Below are 16453 nucleotides of genomic sequence, written 5' to 3' on the forward strand. Positions count from 1 at the left end.
TTTGCTTTCCCAGCTTACCTAATTATGCATGACAAAAGAATCTGTTGTTTGTTTTCTGAGATTAGTATACTGTGCAGTGTAGCAATGTAACAGTCATTTTTATTATTAATAGAGAATTTACGGGGTGCTTAATTGTCACAGTCTACTGTTATTTCTTGATTTTTTTTCTACGCAATAGTCTATATTTTTCTGTCTCTGTCTGTCTGTCTGTCTGCCTCTCTCTCTCTTTCTCTCTCTATTTTTTAATCCAACCATTTAGAAAGTCTTTAAAGGGTGTTTGCTTAAAATTTCTGGCTTTCCATTGCAAAGTTCTCCAGTGCATAAACCAGAAAAGAGTATTTTCCTATCAGTAATCAAGACAGGAAGCTAGGAACAGCAGAGAGCAGCCCTCCAAACCCTTCTCCTCTGTCTCCCTCTTGCCAACAGATGTTTGTCAGGCTGTTTGTAGATGAAAACTTGGACCGAATGGTCCCAATCTCTAAGCAGCCCAAAGAAAAGATCCAGGCTATCATTGACTCATGCAGGCGACAATTCCCTGAATATCAAGAGCGTGCCCGAAAACGCATACGTACTTACCTCAAGTCCTGCAGGCGGATGAAAAGAAGTGGTTTTGAGATGGTGAGTTTTGAATTAAAACACAGCCCTAGATTCCATCCAAATCCCACATGTAAACCATGACACGATTTTTTTTTTCATCTTAGTGTCTTTTTAATTTTTTCCATAACGTCAGGTCCAGGGGGTTTTTGTTTGCTTGTTTGTTTTTGCTCCTTTTCATCTTCCTGGAGTATTTATCCCCTCTGTTAATTCAATAAGGAATACCTTGTGAGACTAGTGCTCACAGGCCCGCGTGGTACCACGTCCTAGAAAAGGAGGGTCACATGAGTGAACACCAGCAAGAATCAGCATCCCATTCTTGTGTGTTATCTTTCTGTTACTGCTGAAGCAGATCTAAGGTTAATCAAGTCTTGAACTGAAGCACCAATGGTTGCTTTAGATGGCATATGAGAATGCCTTTCTCTGGAACAAAAGGAAATGAATGGATCCATCTAAGGAGTATCAATTTCATACCAACAGTTTACAAATAGCAGGCCTTGAAAACAAAGATCAGGGAATGAAACTCCTTATGTGAAAAGTAAGGCTTTTGTGTACTCGGTATATTTGTATGTCTGTCTTGTGGATGGTTAACATAAAGCTTTTAGATTCAGCTTGGCTTTATAGATGGATGACATTATGCCAGTGTTAGGTATTTATGGCTGGAATTGAAATATCAGTGGTTTTTGAACTTTATTCTACCTCAGCTTGATTGAGTAGCTGTACCTAGAAGTAGTTTTTACAAAATATTTTAAAATTTTCTTAGTATTTTTATGTACTTGAGTGGACAAGTACTAGAAATTTTCTGAAACTATTTTATTTGTACCTTTGAGAAGCCTCTGTGAAAGCCAAACTCTTTGTGATCAAGGCCTCTGATTCATTAGGTATCATAGAGCAGGAGTTGATACAGATTTAGGAGAGGTTTCAGAGTATCATATATGAGAAAGAGCTTTTCAGATAAAAATGAATGACAAGCAATAATATCCCTTATTATCCATTTTCTACATTGACTTTTGAGAATATCTTTGAAATTTTAAAAGGAAAATGACCATTTCTTATAGAGAGGTAGTCTGTCAAGATGGTCTCTAACACAAGGCTTGGTCCCCAGAGAGCGTGGTCTGGAGTTCTAGTCCACCAGAACTATGCTGCTGTGTAACCTAGGCACATCACTTCAGTTTGTCATGCAGAATTCTTAATTTCTATAAAGTATACTTGAGATAGTCACAGGTTTTTTATTAGCTGTATTTATTTACCAAATATGAACACCTGTGTGTTTTAAGCTTTGTGCTATGCATAAAGGACAAAAAAGTTGATATCAAATCATGTAGGTTTGCAAACTAATCATGAAGCAAAACATTATAAAGAAATGCTTTGTATTTCATTTTTAATAATTTTCAATTGTTCATCTCTTTGTTCATTTATCCGTATATGTATAATGTGCATAACATTGTACAAAGTAATGAGAAATACAAGATGCCTGACTTGTTAAATGAATTTAGCATGTTTCCTAATCATGATTCTTTGAGGTTACAGTTGTAGGAAGTGAAGTGCTAAAGGAAAAATGCAAACTGAGTGAAGTCGCTTGGTCGTGTCCGACTCTTTGCGACCCCATGGACTGTAGCCTACCAGGTTCCTCCCTCCATGGGATTTTCCAGGCAAGAGTACTACAGTGGGTTGCCATTTCCTTCACCCGGGGATCTTCCCCACCCAGGGATTGAAACTGGGTCTCCTGCATTGTAGGCAGACGCTTTACTGTCTAAGCCACTGTGGAAGTCCAAGGCCTACATTAAACAAGTGAAAAACACAGATGAAAATTGATGTTGTAGTTTAGCCTATTTTTTAAAAATATAGTATTCAATAATGTACTACTAGAATTAAATATTAAATTTGCCATCTATTTAACACCAGAATTTTGATGTGCTTTACATATGACTTCATTTTCATGGAGTGTGTCATCATTTTGAACACTCATCCTTGCCTGGAACAAATAAGGAAGGCATGACTAGGGCAGGTAGTAGTTACAACTAAATACTGTACATTAATATTCTTGCCATCATAATTTTAAAATTAATATCAATAATTTAAAAAATTGTAACATTTGAAAAGGCTTTCTTTTATTATTTTTGCTGTGTGAAGACATGCAGAAAATGTGTATCATTTTTAATATATGATTATTTTTACATGCAAATTATTTTGTAGTACTTTGATAAGTCAATGAAACAACCTAAAGACAACTTCAATATATTTGAAGAGAATAATTGGAAAGCTGTAGGACTATTTGATAGGGGATTCTGTATTTTAAAATGAATGTATGAAAGTGACATTCAGAAAGCTTAGCTCATCCAGTTACTTATGGTAACTTAAGGCAACAGACTCTATAAGTAAAGCAAAATACAAAATATTAAATTACATAGTTCCTTCCTGACTTTGATTCAGAAATTCAAAGAGATATTCCCATAGAAGTGGTTTATCACAACTTATATTAGTATTAGGGGTTTCCCAGGTAGCACTAATGGTAAAGAACCCACCTGCCATTGCAGGAGACTTAAGAGACTCAGGTTCAATCCCTGGATCAGGAAGATCCCCTGGAGGAGGAAATGGCAGTTCACTCCAGTATTCTTGCCTGGAGAATCCCATGGACACAGAGGAGCCTGGCGGGCTACAGTCCATGGGTTCACAAAGAGTTGGACACAACTGAAGCGACTTAGCCCTTATATTAGTATTATATTTAAGAATCTGACTTTCACTCTAATTTTCTGCTGTTGTTAGTACAAAAAATATTCATTTTTAATTAATGTACACTACACTATCCCTTAAGATGAGGCTTCCCTGGTGGCTCAGATGGTAAAGAATCCACCCGCAATGCAGGAGACCTGAGTTTGATCTCTGGGTTGGGAAGATCCCTTGGAGAAGGGAATGGCTACCCACTCCAGTGTTCTTGCTTGGAGAACTCCATGGACAGAGGACCCTGATGGGCTTTAGTCCATGGAGTCACAGAGAGTCAGACATGACTGAGCAACTTTTACTTTCACTTCTTTTATCCCTTAAGAATTCAGAGCACAAGTACTTTTCATTGACTTCTCTGAATGCATACAAATATTAGAATATTTATTTATGCATTCTTATTTCACTGAAATCATTAAGACCCCAAAGGTCTTAATAGCTTAAGTAGTGAAAATCTCTGTCATTGCACCAAACAGTCTCTATAATGCATGAAGTTAAAAAACCTTATTATTATACTTTTCTATACATTTTCACTAATTCATTGTTTCCAATGATCTCAAATCATAAGTTCTTCAGTGTTGAATATAAAAGAATATGTTTTATGAAAAGTAAATCCAAGAAGCTTGATACAGAGTACTATGTTAGTTTTCAATAGATTTTAAGCACCATTGAGTTAGATAGCCATTATATTAATCCTTAGACAAATATATCATTATTGATTCTGTTATGCAGCTTTGACACTCAAGTTACTTCAGTTAGTTTTCTAAAGACTATTTGTTGATTGTTCCAGAAAAGAAATGTATTGCTCCAGTGTGTCCTGATCTTAAATTCAAGAGCACCTATGATAGATTAAACAACAAAAGCAAACCTTTATGAACAAGGTGGGGTTGGCCCATACCTGAGTATCATTTGTGTTATGGATATGATTTCTCTTTTTATTTTCTGAGTTTGCATTATTTAGAGAATCTTTCACCAGGCCGCATATGTTTAGATGCATTTTTGTAAAACTTAAATGGAAATATTTGGAGGATATAGTCAAAGACTTTCAACCCATTCTGCCTCATGTACCTCAAATTTTGTGTCTCATTTTCAGACCATATTCTAAGTTCTTTATTCAGATCAAGTGGCCTAGGTATTGGAATTCCATAAACTCAATCTCTTGAAAAATTACCTATTAATTTGCCTTTTAATATTATTTATTTGATCATATTTGTTTCAAGAATTAATCTCATGCTATTTTTTGAAGAAAAATTTGGCCAGGAACATTGTCCCTTAGGCTTGTGAACGCCCACTATAAATGATCTCATTTGGAACCCTCTTTTAGCACGTAATGAAAAATAAAATGTGTTTCCCCTACAGAAATAGAGTGCTTTTATGTTTTCTCATCGTTAACTTACTAGGTTCACTTTTTTGCCTGTCAGGAAGTTTAGAGCCAAAATCTTTCTGAGTTATCTCTTTCCCAGTTATCTGTTTAGTTTGTTTTAGTGTATATATTTCCTTGGTAGCTCTGGTATCTGTTTTTGGTGAGGAGAGATATAATTTTAAAACAAATGTGTAAATAATCTAATTATGGAAACACCATCATTTCAGACCATCTTCTAAGTTTTTTATTCACAATATTTTTAGTCTTCATCCTATAATACCCTCCTCGGTAATTTTGCTATCTGACCTTCTGGTTTCACAGTTTTTTTTTTCATTAAAAAATAAGTATTAAATGTTTAGGAAATGGTACATTTGTTTAGCGAATTTGACTATTATATATCCTTTGCCTCTATTTGTCTGATGTAAACTAACGTAGAGAGATCATAATTTTTCTTCAATTCACAGCTTTTATAGCCATGAAATAGACTATGTATAGGTGTTACAGAAGCTACAGTGACACTTGCTGTTCATTCTTTAGCAAATAGAGCCACTATAAAAATGAATTAAAGTGCTTCTTTAAACTAAACATTTGACCAGAAATATCGCGAGCCCTCCACACAAGACCTTGATTAAAAACTTTATATCTGTGCAGCCATTATTATTCACAATATTCTTCATGCATTGTGATCACAACTGTGCCAGTTTCTCTCCCTGTGACCAATTAACTTAATTGAAGCTAATTAGCAAACACATTTTGTTTGAATTCCCCACCTGCTAGCTGTGCCATATTTTGCCCTCTCTTTTATAGATGTCATCTACTATCCCCCAGGATACTTCTATAACATCTTCTAAGTTCTTTCTTCATAATATTTCTTTCTAAATTTCATCCGTTAATATTTTTCTAAATAATTGACAGCTGATGTTCTACACTCTTAGTTCTTTAACTTTCTCAGTTTCAGTGAGTCTACTTCAGTGAGTATTAATTAGTTCAGTCATTATTCGTATGGGTATACCTTAGTCTTTGCTTTCTCTCAAGGAGCATGCCCAAGCTATGTTAAACGTTTTCACAATCATGTGAAATGTTTTAAGTATCCTCTGCTGTCTTTACAGAGACAGTGTTCTGGTCTTCCTTGCTCTGGATCACCGGCTGCTTCTGCTGCCTGTAACTTGACCTCCTTTGGAGCATTGCTTCTGTGACCATCCCAGTGGTCATAGTTTCAGCTTTCCTCTTTTGCTCTTTCCCCTTTTCTTATCTTCTGCCTTAAAAAACTCCCCAGATTCCAAATAGATATAGATATTGAGTTTAATGGCTTCTATAATCTTTCTTTGAAGACTCAATGAGTCTTTATTTGCCATGTTTCCTGAATGATTATTTTATACTCACAAATGATACCTGTTACCACCGCCTCCACTAATAGTCCCTTACTTCAGTGAGTTGTCGTTCTCACCACCATATTGAATTACTTCTCATGAAGAGCTCATGACCACCTTTGCACCAAATCCAAAAATTGCATCCTCGACTATAAATCACCCTATTTTTTTTAACTTTTTTTTCCTGTTTCTACTCATGTACATTTTTCTTGATTTGGGGCACTGCTGAAGTTTCTGTGTTTGGCCATGTACTTACTGCACCTTACTGTCTCCATAGCTGCAGAGGCCTGCCCCCTTATAGACTTCTCTCCTGTCTAAGTGAGGGCTTCCCAGGTGGCGCTGCTGCTGCTGCTAAGTCACTTCAGTCGTGTCTAACTCTGTGCGACCCCATAGACGGGCAGCCCACCAGGCTCCCCCGTCCCTGGGATTCTCCAGGCAAGAATACTGGAGTGGGTTGCCATTTCCTTCTCCAATGCATGAAAGTGAAAAGTGAAAGTGAATTCGCTCAGTCGTGTCCAACTCTTCAGGACACCATGGACTACAGCCTACCAGGCTCCTCCGCCTATGGGATTTTCCAGGCAAGAGTACTGGAGTGGGTTGCCATTGCCTTCTCCCAGGTGGCGCTAGTGGTAAAGAATCCACCTGCCAAGCAGGAGATGAGAGTTCGATCCCTGGGTCAGGAAGCCCCCTGAAGAAGGAAATGGCAACCCACTCCAGTATTCTTGCCTGGAGAATCCCATGGCAGGCTATAGGCCTTGGGGTCACGAAAGAGGTGGACACAACTTGATGACTAAACAAAAGCAACTCTCAAAGTAGATCCCAGTCATATACAAAGCCTTGGTATTTCATTCCACATCTCAGTCAGATGCTAGACAAATGTACTGTTATATCCTCACTGATTGCTCTATATTCTCTATCACCCGTCCTCTCCACTGATCTGCCTCTTCTACCAAGTCACCAGCAAATTCCTCTTGACTTACCTAGTTCCAGCAGTTGCCCCACTGTTGTCATTCACACCAAAGTTCATAAACTTGGAATGATGTCTGACTCTCTTTATATTTATGACTTGCATCCTCCCACTGACTAACTTCTGTTTATTCTTCCTTTTCTGTCTTTCCCAAATCAGTCTCATAATTTTGAATTTTATCAGCTATCATTTTATTTCTAGCTTCTCACACATCTTGCATAATTCTTCTAGCTCAACTTCCTACTTCCATCTTACACGCCTTCCCTACCCTCTATTTGCAAGCAGAGACAAAACTAGGACTTGCACCTGAAAATTATGAAATTTGGGACCTTTTTCAAAAGTAAAGTAACACAAAATTATGAACAAAAAAATGTATATAGAAGGATGAATATATATCTACAATTAGAAAATAATACACAATAAATGTTTTAAAACAGAGAAATCTAGAAGACTCAAATCTTTTACTTCAGACATATCTTTAGACAATTTTCAGATATACTTATATATAAATACTCATACTTTTATTTTAATTTGTTTTCCCGTTCCTACCTGTAATCTTACATCATCCAGAAACTTCCATATTATTAGTTCCATCCAGTTGAAGAACCCTGGGGCCTGTACTTCATTGGCTTTATGATAAATCTGCCTTTGCACCTGGAGTAGTCTTCCTCAATTTTGACTTTGATACTGTCGAATTTTTATCACTTCAGGAAAAATTCTGAATTTCTTATTATAGTGTTAGTATATGGCCTTTTAAAACTGGGAGACCTAGGTTGAATTCCTGTGCAATTTAATGTGATGTTTCTGAGTCTCCATTTTTTTAAAAGGAGAGGGCTGTTGGGGTATTACCTTGTATAATGTAAATAAAATGATCAGCGTTTTATTAATAATAATTAATGATAATCTGGCCCCTTTCTACCCTTTCTTCTGATATGCTCTGTTATTTCCTTTAATGTCTAGATCAGGGATCCCCAACCTCCAGGATCTAATCCCTGAAGATCTGAGCTAGAGCTGATGTAATAATAATAGAAATAGCATGCACAATAAATGTAACACACTTAAATCATCTGGAAACCATCCACCCTCTACCTCCCCTGTCCATAGAAAAATTGTCTTCCATGAAACTGGTCCCTGGTGCTAGAAAGTTTGGGGACCACTGGTGCAGGTCATCACAGGGAACCTCAACTCTTTCTTTCAGTGTGTGCTCTCTCGGTCCACTGATTTGTCCTGATTCAGGGTTCATGGGTACTATTCTCTTTATTTACTGAATGTATTTTATTTACTAAAGTTGAAGAGTAACTAAACTGTAAAGAATACAGCCTTCATAGCTTTCAGATTTGCTCATCAATAGATCCTTAAGTATTATGTTGACCTGAGACTCATTGAATACCTCTCATACACCCCACTCACCTTCTATCTACAAATACATATAAATCCTGAGTAAAAAAAAAAAAATTACAATTTTTAAATACCTCTATAAGCTCAGAAGAAAGAAAAGGAATTCTCAGGACTTGAAATTAATAGAAAACTCTCAGCCAAAGTTGTGAGCCCTTAATTTGATATGGAGATAGAAAAAGTGACTTTAAGCCCAGACAGATTAGGGCTGGGGTTGAATGCCAACTCAAGTTTAGGAGATGTGGATTTTGGTTTGTTACTAGGCAGGAACATGAACTGAAAACTGTATATAAAGCTGGGACCGTTGCCTGCCCTCTCATTAAGGGAGAATTACAAATGTCAAACAATAGCTTCAAAAACTGAAAAGAAAGTGAAGTTGCTCAGTCGTGTCCAACTCTTTGCGACCCCATGGACTGTAGCCCACCAGGCTCCTCCATCCATGGAATTTTCTAGGCAAGAGATCAAACCTGGGTCTCCTGCATTGTGGGCAGACGCTTAACCGTCAAGGCCACCAGGGAATCCCATTTCAAAACTGAGATGATGGACATTATAAATATTGAAATTAGAGCCTTATTATATGGGTTAAACAGCAGATAAGATGATTCATCCAAAGAGAAAATAAATAAACTGGAACACAGAACTATGGAAATTTTTCACAGAAAGAAAAAAAGAGAGGGAGAATTTGAAAAAGAAGTTTACTTGGGGACTAGAAATGATATAGATCTAGTAGACATTCCAAAGGAGAAATCAGAATGAGTACAACATTAGAACAAATAAGGAGGAAGAATTTTTCAAAATTTACTAGGCCATGAATACTAAGAAGAGAGAAACAGACCAGTTCTGGGTGGCACAGATAAAAACAAAGTCACACCTATGTGTGTCAAGGCAAAACTGCAGGAGACCCAAGAAATTCTTAAGTGTCACCAGCAAGAAACAAGGAACTATCTAAAACAGTATAACACACTGAACATAATACTCGTCCTCAAAACAGATGTCGGATGACAATCTTCAAAATACTAAGAAGAAAAACTCTTTTAGAGAAGCTACATTTAATCTACAAATCAACATCCAACTAAACTCTACTTCCAAAATAAGGAAGAAGGACACTTCAGACAACTACTGAAATTACAATACCACTCACAAGCTATCTCTGGATGACCTAAAATGTACTCTAAGAAAAGGGAGACGACCCAAAATGAAACATTGGAAAATTAGCAGTAAGCAAATCTGAAGAAAAGCTCCTGATTTTAGTCACTGGATCTTGGTTCTTAGCCATGTTTTATCAGCTGTTACTTGTGGAGTTTGTATCTCTTATGCTTCAGAAACAAATAGCACTTATCTGTGAAAACCAACAACATCTGAAATAACAAATATGAAAACTCCTGCACAGTTTGTTACCTGGTCTCTGAGGAACATGATAAATGCAGTCTAATCTGAAATTGCATTTCACTGCTCCCTTTTCTAGGAAACCCTTGCTGTCTCAATCTGTGAACTCCCAAGGGAACTAAATCCAATGTTTGTATCTATTGAATCCTCACTTTTGGCTAAAAACAGCTTTAAATCTCTCTTTCTTTCATGTGCAAATTGTACTTTGTGGTACTTTTGTAGTTTTATTTTATCCTGTCTCATATTACTGTTATTTATATATGGGCCTTAGCTCCCTAATAAGAAGTTACGTTCCTTGACTACTCTGCTTCTTAACTTGTTCATCTCTGTATCATCCACTGTGTCTTCTATAGTATAATTAGTTGCTTGTGAAAGCTGCTTAGTCTGTTGAATTCAGTTGAGTTAAAATTGTTGAATGAAGGATGAGTGGATGAATGGACATTCACAATGTGCTACTTTGTGGTAGAAATCAGTTGGGAGATAAGCTAATGTTTATCGTATACCCTTTCACAGTATTCTGCAACTGGCATTTCAATTTTAAAAACTACTGATAACTGATAACAAAATATTTAGCAGGATTAGTTTCCTAAAGAAGGCAGTCATATAACATTTTATTTTAACCCTCTTTTTAGCTCTTGAAACACTATTTAAAAAAATATTTTTATCTATTTGGCAACTAGTGTGAATAGGTAGTAATATTAATTGTATGAATAGAGTTTGTATATAGTTTTAGGTTTCACAAATGAGGAGAAAATATGTCATGATCCACAGTAACCATAAGTACATATAATCACTTATCTTCAGGATTAAAAGATATTTCCTAGTAGAGATTTTAATAAATAGTTAGAAATGAAAACATGTCATTTTAGTTGAAAGTTTAGTTTATCTCATCTTGATCAGATGTATTGATCAGATGACATTTAGCTAAATTGGGCTTTAGTTTCAACTATAATATTTAACAATTCCCCAGGTATTTGTGAAACATCATTGTTAAAGGCCAATAGTGTTCTAAAATTAAGACCAAAGCAAAGACTATCAATTCATAATCAAATACTTATAATGAAATCAAAGCCTAGATGAAGGTTAATGAGCATTTTTGTTTAAAATACATTTTAAAACTCATTTTAAATTGGTCAAGAGATTTTTCTCAAACTGGGAAGTCCAAGGATTCTCACATAGCTGGATCCATGGGCTCAAACATCAGGGATCTGCTGCTCTCCTAATATTTTACCTCTCAGAGTCTTGCCACCTGTTGGAAAATGTTGCCATCAGCAGCCCTAAGCTTCTTAAAACTCCCAATGCAGGAGTAGTCTTCCATCTTTCAGCTTCAGGTACCCATTTCCATGAAAGGACTTGGATTAGCTGTATTTGGATCACATGTCCATTTCTTGGAACAGTCACTGGGAACAAAGGAATGGTCTCCCATGATTGTCCAGGACGAAGTCACGTGGCCAGAGTCAGGTCAGTAAGGGACTTTGCTTATCACGTCCACTGAAACCCCACAGAGTGAGTTCAAGGCAGTGTACCTGCTGCTTTAGCCCACATGCACCATCCTTATCTAAAAACTTGGATCATCAGTGGTCCAGAATTCAGAACTTTTTTGATTGGGGAGACATGATAAAGTGTATCTTCTATTTATTGCTGAACACTCACACTGGGGTCTGGAGAAACATCCCATACACAAGTATATTAGTCTTTCTGCTGCAAAACTTAGGAATATTCATAGAAATAAGAAAGAAGAACATTATAAATATCCTCATAATCAGTTTCTTCTGCCAACTGAGTTTGCCCTGAGTGTATGAAATATTTCAGCTTATACAACTTTAGGATTTTAGAATTGCTTATAAAAGACTGTGAGTCTGTAATGAACATACTTTATTGCATGTATATTATACCCTATATGCTAAGCATTGTACTAACTTAAGTGAACTCTATGATAATAGAGATAGTATTGATTTTGTTTATCTCCATATATGTGGACTTGGCACAGTACCTGAAATATAGAAAGTGCTCATGAAGTATATTTGTTCAGTAAGCTAGTAAAGATATCAGTGACTTTATGTGCCTTCCTTCATGGAATTCTAACTACTTCTCCCTGACACAGAGATTATTTTTCCTGTTCATAACTAGCTGACGAAGCTCAATTTTGCCATTCATAAAGATAAAAATAAAATAACGATACTTGGCAGAATGAATGAGGCTCACAGAGATTAAATAGCAAAGGTGATCAGGCAGATTGCAAGGAGGCAATTACACAGTAATAATCCAGGTCTGTCTGACATAGTTGCTAAACTTTCCTTTAGCCCACTGATGTCCATAGGTGAAGCCGCCTGTTCAGAAGAAGAGATACCTTGGCAGCTGCAACTTTTTACACTGTAACAGTTATGTGTTGAGGCATGAGTATACCATTTTGGGATGATAGGATGTGCATGTCATTCAAGCTGCAGAATTGTCAAATTATGTATTTTATAAAGTAACAAGCTTGGGAGATATCATCTTAATTTAGGATGTAACCTACCTACACTCTGACTACTGAATCACTTGCTTTAATTACTTTGAAAAAACTCATTCACTTAAAATCTTGGGTGGATGTCACAGTTGCTCTAATCCGGCTTGTCTAATACTTGATTAAGCTCTATTTAAACACTCGAATGGAGAGCATTGCCACAGTCTCCCATGAACATAAGCTTACATTCTTGATTTCTTTTTCTTTTTTATAACTTCCAAAAAAAAAAAAAAATCCTACCACATCCTAAGGGTACAGCAGAAGTTCAGAGAATTCTAACATTGTTTCAGTTTTAAGACCAAAAAATGGTGTGGTAGGTTTTACATGCATAAATGAGGAAAGACACACTTACTTTGTGCTAACAGCAATCACATCCTAAGTCCCCAATTAAAATGTGACTTTTTACACTCCCAAAGCCCCACAGGACTGTTTAGCCATCTGTTTAATGAAACAGCCACTATGGATTTGGGCATAAATAATTATTACAGTAAGGACAGTGCTGAGGATAGATCAAGTCATCCCAGTTGAGCATGACAGTTAATTATGAAGAGATAATTAGTGTGGGCTAGTTAGGATCAGCTCATATCCAGGAAAAAATAGGTAACAAATCTCAATCTTGGTATAGATCATATAAAGTGGATGATTATACACCTTCTTGAATCATTTTTAAATTTTATAATATATACACCAAATAGTAGATTTACTGAGCTATATTCAATCACAATAAGTATTATTTTCCATAAATTATCTACTGATAATATCTGTTCTTTGCATTTGATTTTTTGTTGAAATATTATTATTTCAAGTTATTACAATGGAAGGTTGTGTGTCTTACTGGTGTTAGAAGGAGTCTTCTGCATTTATCCCTGGTGGAACCCATGACTACAGCCCTTAATGTACTGCCAGGAAAACCCTGAAGAGATGATTTTAGAATAAGCTCTCTGTGATTAAATGTAGCAAAGGAAAGGAGCATTCCCACGAAGATGGTTCTAAGAACTCATACTAAATAATAGTTTCAAATTTCTCTCTTAACACTGCTTTTATAAGGAACACAATTGATTAATTTCCTTCTCATTGTCTTGTTCTAAGTACTTTTGAGTTGTGAAATAGATATTAGCTACATTATGGAGGAAAAATCAGCAGAATTCTTTCATATTTAGTAAAGTATAGCTGGGCACAGCATACAGTTATGCTGTGTGTATTGATCAGCATTAGCATTCACTACTGGCTCATCAGTATCAAGAACCAAGGGGATGTTTGCCAGGATTGCCTTACAGGAAAAAAAGAACAAAAAAGAACTTCTCTGCCTGGCTCCTCATTCTCATTTTGAGCATGAAACTAAGCTTTATTATGTTTCCTGTATTATAGTAATTTCTTGGAACTTCTGTTTGCTCCACAATGAAAATCTTGTGAATTTAGATTGCTTCAGTTTACAATTTGTGACTGAATTAAGTTCCATTTTATCATGTTATTAATGAAGAAGGGTTTTAAAAAATTAATAGGAAAACATTTTACGAGGATTTTGACCACTCAAAGATAAGGACTTTAAAAAGGTCCTAATATATTCTTTGTTTCAGTGCAAAATTGAATTAGCTGTACAGGGATTCCTCTATTAGAATGTGTAGTATTTAAGAGCTCTAGTTTTCTTTAAACTCATTGAGACCTTAGTTTTAAAATGAGAATAAGTTTTACTAAGGAATATTATTCCAAACGTATCATCAGAATTACATATTAGTGTTTCCACATCATAGCTGTGTGATCTTGGGAAAATTATATAGGGATTTAATTTGGTTTTCTTTAAAAAGAGTGATATAAGTAATATATTTTTTTTCTCAAGTGTTGTTTGGAAGAAATCAGATAATGAACCTAAGATTCTTGTGTTAATGCCTCCACACCTAAGCACTCAATATGAGTTAGGTATTATTAATATTTATCTTAAAATTAATGAGAATGAACTGGATTGGTGTTCTCCTCGGAGACACATATTTTGTCTTTAGTTAGTATAGTTTAAACTCCTTGAAAAACACATATATATCTCTTAAACCGTAATAGAGATTTTATTCATTCATTCTGCCCTTCTCCCATGAGCTTATTAGTTATAATTGTAAACAAATGTCTAAATAGCTATCTTTGGTATGCTTATTTTTAGTTGAGCCAAGAGTTTATGTGTAAACATTTCTCCTAAAATATTTTTATTAATAATGAATTATGTAAAAGTACTAAGTATACAACAGAATTTAGGAGAGTGGAAGAGATGAGAACTGTGGTACATGAAACCTGGCTTCTATTTCCAGTTCAGAATTAGGCAGAAAAGTTTCTTCAGCGTTTAAAGAAACTTGCATTGAATGATCACTATGGCCATTTACAGTTATCAGATTATGATTCTACAATAAACTCAGAACAACTCTAATTTCAAAATTATATTGTTTAACCTCTGGCCGTGTCTTATCACATATCTTTGCTTCTACCCATTGCTTCCTCTTAATAGGAAAGAGTACATGATTGCTTTATCTTGCAGTCAACTTTTTCCCCAAAATCTTGAAATGAATAGGTTACCCAGTGACCTTAAGAAATATCTCGTCCTACTCAGCCAGGACATTATTCTAGTTTCTGAGAAAACCAAATAAATGTATCTGGGAAAAACCCAACTCTATCATTTTCTCAACAAGGAAACTATATAAGTTATTATACACAAGAACGTATACTCTTCTAGTAAAAGTCATTTCCCATTTTATTTTTTTCCCCATTTTAAATATTAAAAAAAAAAAGAATTTGAGAGGAAATTCTACCAACTAATTTTACTTCAAAAGATGTTTTACCTTGTGTTCTCTCTTTTCTACAAACTTTTATATATTTAAGGGATATATGTATTTATTACTACAATTTTATCTGCTTGATGAAGCTTCATAGTATTATATGGGCTTCCCTGGTGGCTCAGACAGGAAAGAATCCACCTGCAATGCAGGAGACCTGGGTTTGATCCCTGGGTTGGGAACATCCCCTGGAGGAAGGCACGGCAACCCACTCCAGTATTCTTGCTTAGAGAATCTCCATGGATGAGGAGCCTGGCAGGCTATAGTCCATGGAGTCGCAAAGAGTCAGACACGACTGAGCAACTAAGCATAGCACGTAGTATTATATATTTCTAATTTTGAATAGAAATACCAGGTTAAAAGAATAAATGAAATGGATGAAGAACTTTCATAGAGACTGCTGATACTGTGCTTTGCTTTTGTTAATTCAGTGTCTAGAACCAAATGAAGTATCGAAAGATATGGTTTATAAAGGTATGCACTTTCACGTCTAGTATTTGAATAATGCCAGCTACAGTCAAGTAAATGATTTTTTTTAAATAAGGGAATGTTCTTTTTCCCATTTTTCCTATGACCCCTTTGCCTCAAAACATAATTCAGTTGTATATCAACTGAATCAGTTCAGTTGTGTATCAGCACAACATTGAATATCCAATTTCCATGAAGTTTAGAGTATAATTTTGAGCCACGCTATGGCCGTCTTTTAATGAAACACTGATTTTTGTAGCTGAATATATTTTCAGTTCTGAGCTAGACTGTCTTATCCATATTTAGCCAAGTGCAGAAAGAAATGAAGCAATATTCATTTCGAAATTACGTATATATCCTTTATGGCAGTTTAAAAATTTTAAATGTTTACCGCACTTGACCCTCTCTATTCCCAATATAGAGTCCTGGCTTTGTAATTTCCTTGTCAAAATATTTTTGCTTCTTTCTTCCTGCTACCTATGGGGCCTCTTTCTTTTCTTTCTGTTGGAAAAATCACATCCCGAGAATCCTAATGCTTTGCTATCAGAGTTGTCCAGCCAGTGTTTCCAATATCTTACAGGGTTAGCAAGTGGAGACTGTACTGCATACCTTTCCTACCTTTTGCTGCAGAGGCCACTTTGGAGTTGGAAACCTGGGGGAGTTGGCTGAGGTAGCAGCAGAAATTTCTTCCTAGTTCAAGCAAGGTCAAAGCCTGGTCTCTTTCTACACTGAACAAATGCTACTGAGAAGTATCCATTAAAGCACCGTGGGTCTGTATTTATCTGTTTTAGAATATTGTTTGAGATAGAAGTGCTATGGTTCAGTTTGCTAAAGCACATGAGACATGCCAGAGTTAGCAAAATGAATCAA

The 16453-nt window shown here is 35.9% G+C and overlaps 1 protein-coding gene across 8 annotated transcripts in view; it reads left to right on the forward strand.

Annotated features, from left to right (window-relative positions):
- The window catches only part of NOL4 (nucleolar protein 4), a 464847-nt gene that overhangs the window by 334568 nt on the left and 113826 nt on the right, over positions 1-16453 (forward strand). For 4 of the 8 annotated variants that reach the window (XM_019986452.2, XM_019986453.2, XM_070778760.1 and 1 more), the window contains one exon: positions 427-618. The exons of the other annotated variants lie outside the window; for them this stretch is intronic. In XM_019986452.2, the coding sequence (XP_019842011.1) occupies positions 427-618 (192 nt within the window). The remainder of the gene's footprint in view (positions 1-426; positions 619-16453) is intronic. 8 annotated transcript variants of the gene reach the window in all.

Source organism: Bos indicus, chromosome 24 (assembly GCF_029378745.1).
Source record: "Bos indicus isolate NIAB-ARS_2022 breed Sahiwal x Tharparkar chromosome 24, NIAB-ARS_B.indTharparkar_mat_pri_1.0, whole genome shotgun sequence".
Classification (NCBI taxonomy): Eukaryota; Metazoa; Chordata; class Mammalia; order Artiodactyla; family Bovidae; genus Bos; species Bos indicus.